Source organism: Gadus morhua, chromosome 14 (assembly GCF_902167405.1).
Source record: "Gadus morhua chromosome 14, gadMor3.0, whole genome shotgun sequence".
Taxonomy (NCBI): Eukaryota; Metazoa; Chordata; class Actinopteri; order Gadiformes; family Gadidae; genus Gadus; species Gadus morhua.
This window is the reverse complement of record NC_044061.1, coordinates 3,401,052-3,404,793: the sequence shown is the minus strand read 5'-3', so window position 1 is coordinate 3,404,793 and position 3,742 is coordinate 3,401,052. Positions and strand designations below refer to the sequence as shown.

The following is a 3,742-nucleotide window of genomic DNA, read 5'->3' as shown; positions in this document are numbered from 1 at the left end:
GCACGGCAAATGGCATCGCTCCTCTGGAAATTTCAAATTCGTCTCTGAGTTAAACAACCAATGAGAAAAGGCGCGATTGATCACGTGACTTGAGGCAGTCCTATCGCGGGGATCTCAAATTACGCAGCTGTAAATGCTTTAAATAAATACATGCATAACTATATAAATAAAGTGAATTAAAAAATATTTACATTATATAAGATATATAAATACGGCGTTGTCCTGGGCTTTGTCTTACAGTTACCTGCAGACCCAACCACCAACCCGATTCAGTTTTTTTTATAATTATTATGACGCGTTATCTACGCTTAACGACGTGTCAAGTTATTAATACGACTTGAAGTCTTATATGAATTGTTCATGATTTATATCATGCAATTAGATTTATATAACGTGTGTATTTATTTGTGTGCCAATTATTCTCACAATGAATAATTTCTCTTGTGATTATTAAATAAACTCAAAATGTATAAGAACATGCTAGTATGTTCTCTCATGATTCAAAGTGTATAAACAAGTGCATAAACAAAATGGCCCACGCATATCATTGAAATGCAAATGCTGTTTTATATTAAAAGATACCAAAGAGATAATTCACTATACCACACAACACAGCTTGTTAGTACTGCCATGGAAATACATATACAGTCTGTTCATATTTACACATTAAGTGACAACCATACAAAGAAACCATAAATACCTCTTTTTGTTACCTTTACAACAACTATACTCGACCAATATTTCATAACATAAAAGAACACTATTAAATAACGGGCATCCCTATCATTTACAACGCTTGGATACAGTGGTTAAAATAATCCAGCAAATTAAAAACGTTCTTCTCCAGTGAGTAAAATTAATACAGGTCAAAAAAAGCATTAAATCCCTTTATACAAAAGACAACATAATAAACACAACGTCTCACCCCAGGTTTGCTTTAATCGGCCAGGTTAAACCTGTACAGTCGGCATCTCATCCGGAGAATGTGTGAGGCTGTATTTTGGGATTAGGCTAATTGAATTAGTTTTGATGTGCTGTAGGCCCACTACCGATACACCGTCCAAAGACTACAGGTTATAGCTGCCAAGACCCCTTTTTGCTGTCGGCCTCAGTGCGATGTCTAGCAGCGAATCAGCACGTCGCTGAAGGAGTAGAACATACTTCAAAATACATGGTCTTGAAATGTCTGGTAATCGTCGATGGTTGTGTCCTTTCATCTTTAACTGTAAAACGGCAATATATGTTAAAACAATGCATCGTTACTTTTGCTTGTATTTAATTTACATTATTAAGTTGTCAGTGATATATTTCTAAACTATAACCCCGATGCTCAATGGTTCCGGATATGCACAGTGTTATACACATAATATACAGAGAGGTGGGGGCTCATGTGTTATACTGGGAGCATGGAACGACACTGATAAGATGTACTATTCACAAAAATGCTACCATAGAACCTGACGTGCATTTAAACAACCCCAGAGTAATATAAATAGAACTGGATGAGAAGAAGAGAAGTGGGGGGGAAAAGTTTGGCACTTAGGCTATACTTCATCATGGCGTCTTCTGCTGTTCAGGCGAAGGAGCAAATCAGCGATTTTCCTGAAACATAAAGGTTCTTGCAGTCTTTTCTTTGCCGGTTTCATTTAGGATGAAAGGACTCTGACCGGAGAGCCCAGATTACATCCACGCCCAGGCTCTGAGCACTGAGGGGAAAACGGTCCAGTCCTTAGAAGTAGGGTGGAGTGAAGATCCAGTTTTCAGGAAAAACAAAACATTCATTTGTAGTGTACTGTAGCATGAGGAAATGAGGGCAGATATGTGAGAGGCTCTCCCCTTTGGCACTGTCCATAAATATCACTTTTGAATATCTGAGTATGCGAACAGCTTGAACACAACAATCAGGCCATTTCCCAAAAAAATATCAACAAACCCACTCTGAGATATAAAATGTTCATAAATAGTTCATAGAGACTTGACGACTGACCAGTGGCATGAGAGAGGGCGTTTTGTTACATATTCAAGCAGATTTTGTTTAGCATTGTAAAAAAAAAAAAAGTTCACAAAAATTTAATTCTACACAAAAACAGCGTCCCTCGCTTTGAAACTTTTGCATCTTTAAAAAACAAAGGCTCCAGGAATCCCTGGATGCACTTTTCCGCTCCATCTGCAAGAGTCTTGCGCACTCCATTCCAGCATACTCATTTATTGTCTTTATTAGTTGTCAATTTTGCCATAAATAGTTCTGAGTGTATGGATTTGCATTTTGTCCATAAATGTACGCATTTATTAGCAAGTGTGCAGGCGGGACGGAGTCCATTCTTCAGAGGTTTTGCCTTGATGTGAACTATATTATTACTCAGGATCACATGGACTACGTTTCCTACATAGCATCAGAACGCGACTACCTAGGATCCGGTGTACCTATACGTTTGTACCTAACGTCTATATAAATCTTTGCAGGTATAAGTTGTACCGAATATAAATATGTGTGCGCTTGTTCGTGTTTGTCTGTTTCCTAGGTATGCGGCAAGAGATTTGTAAAAAAAGCACATGAAGTCGAAGGGACGAGGGGTGGGGGGGAGTGGGTAGAGGGAGCCAGAGAGAGAGAGAGAGTGACAGAGTGACAGAGAGAGAGAGAGAGAGAGAGAGAGAGAGAGAAAGCGAGAGAGAGACCGAGAGACAGAGAGAGAGAAAGAGAAAGAGAGAGAGAGAGAGAGAGAGAGAGAGAGAGAGAGAGAGAGAGAGAGAGAGAGAGAGAGAGAGAGAGAGAGAGAGACAGAGAGAGAGACAGAGAGACAGACAGAGAGACAGAGAGAGAGAGCGGAACGGCACCACCAAAACCGCCGCCGCCGCCGCCGCCGCCGCCTCACACTTGGCTCTCGGTGGAGGGCTTGCGGGCGGAGGCCCAGCCGGTGTCGGGCAGGCTGTGCTGGGTGTGGCGCTGCGGGGTGACGGTGGACGGGGTCAGCGTGCTGATGGACGAGCACTCGGACGTCTCCTCCTGCAGCAGCTGCTCCGTCTCGCCGTCGTCCAGCGAGGCGCTGCTGGCCTGCAGGGACACCGTGTCGGTGCGCATGCAGGTGTGCAGGCCGCCGCGCGACGGCTTGATCTGCTTGAGGTCGTCCCAGTAGAGGTCGTCGGTGGACAGCAGGCACACGCCCTCCACGATGCGGATCTTCTCCTTGGTGTAGCCGCCGTCCACTCCGCCCTAAGGAGCAGGGGTGTCGGACGGAGGTGAGTCGGTGGACACAACGCAGAAGATAACGGACTGAAACACTGACGGACAGCAAACCACTCTTGAAGTGCCAGCCTCACACGTCAACCCATGCACTGCAGTTTGCTAAAGGCTTAGTATCGCTTTCCTCTTGGGTTAGTTCAGTCCAGTCGTCCAGCACTTGTGTTTACGTTACGAGACTCAATTCAAGTTAAGTAATCTGTTATGCTGTCGTTGTGACAAGTGTAAGGTTAGGTCACTTGGTGGAAAAAACAAAGGATGCAGACCACGGGCGAAGTTGGGCCTTTACATGTTAAACAGCAGCAGTAACATCACACATTTGTCACGCCATTACAGTTTAAAAAGTATTTTGTTGTCTAAGGCCAGCAATCACCTAGAATTGCAATATTTCCACAAAATGTGTTAATGTTGCACGCAAACCAAATCCGTCATTTTCAAAGAACAGCAACTTTCAACATGCGTTGAGAGAATCACACAACGCTAAGAAGCACTGCAGCAGAGAAC

At 43.3% G+C, this 3,742-nt stretch overlaps 1 protein-coding gene across 3 annotated transcripts in view; it reads right to left on the bottom strand.

Moving 5' to 3' along the window:
* Nucleotides 1-2,741: 2,741 nt before the first annotated feature.
* Nucleotides 2,742-3,742, bottom strand: part of lrp4 (low density lipoprotein receptor-related protein 4) — a 78,491-nt gene continuing 77,490 nt past the window's right edge. For 2 of the 3 annotated variants that reach the window (XM_030377383.1, XM_030377384.1), the window contains exon 38: nt 2,742-3,211. In XM_030377383.1, coding sequence (XP_030233243.1) covers nt 2,870-3,211 — 342 coding nt within the window. In that variant the 3' untranslated portion in view covers nt 2,742-2,869. The remainder of the gene's footprint in view (nt 3,212-3,742) is intronic. The other variant, XM_030377385.1, reaches the window with a different exon arrangement.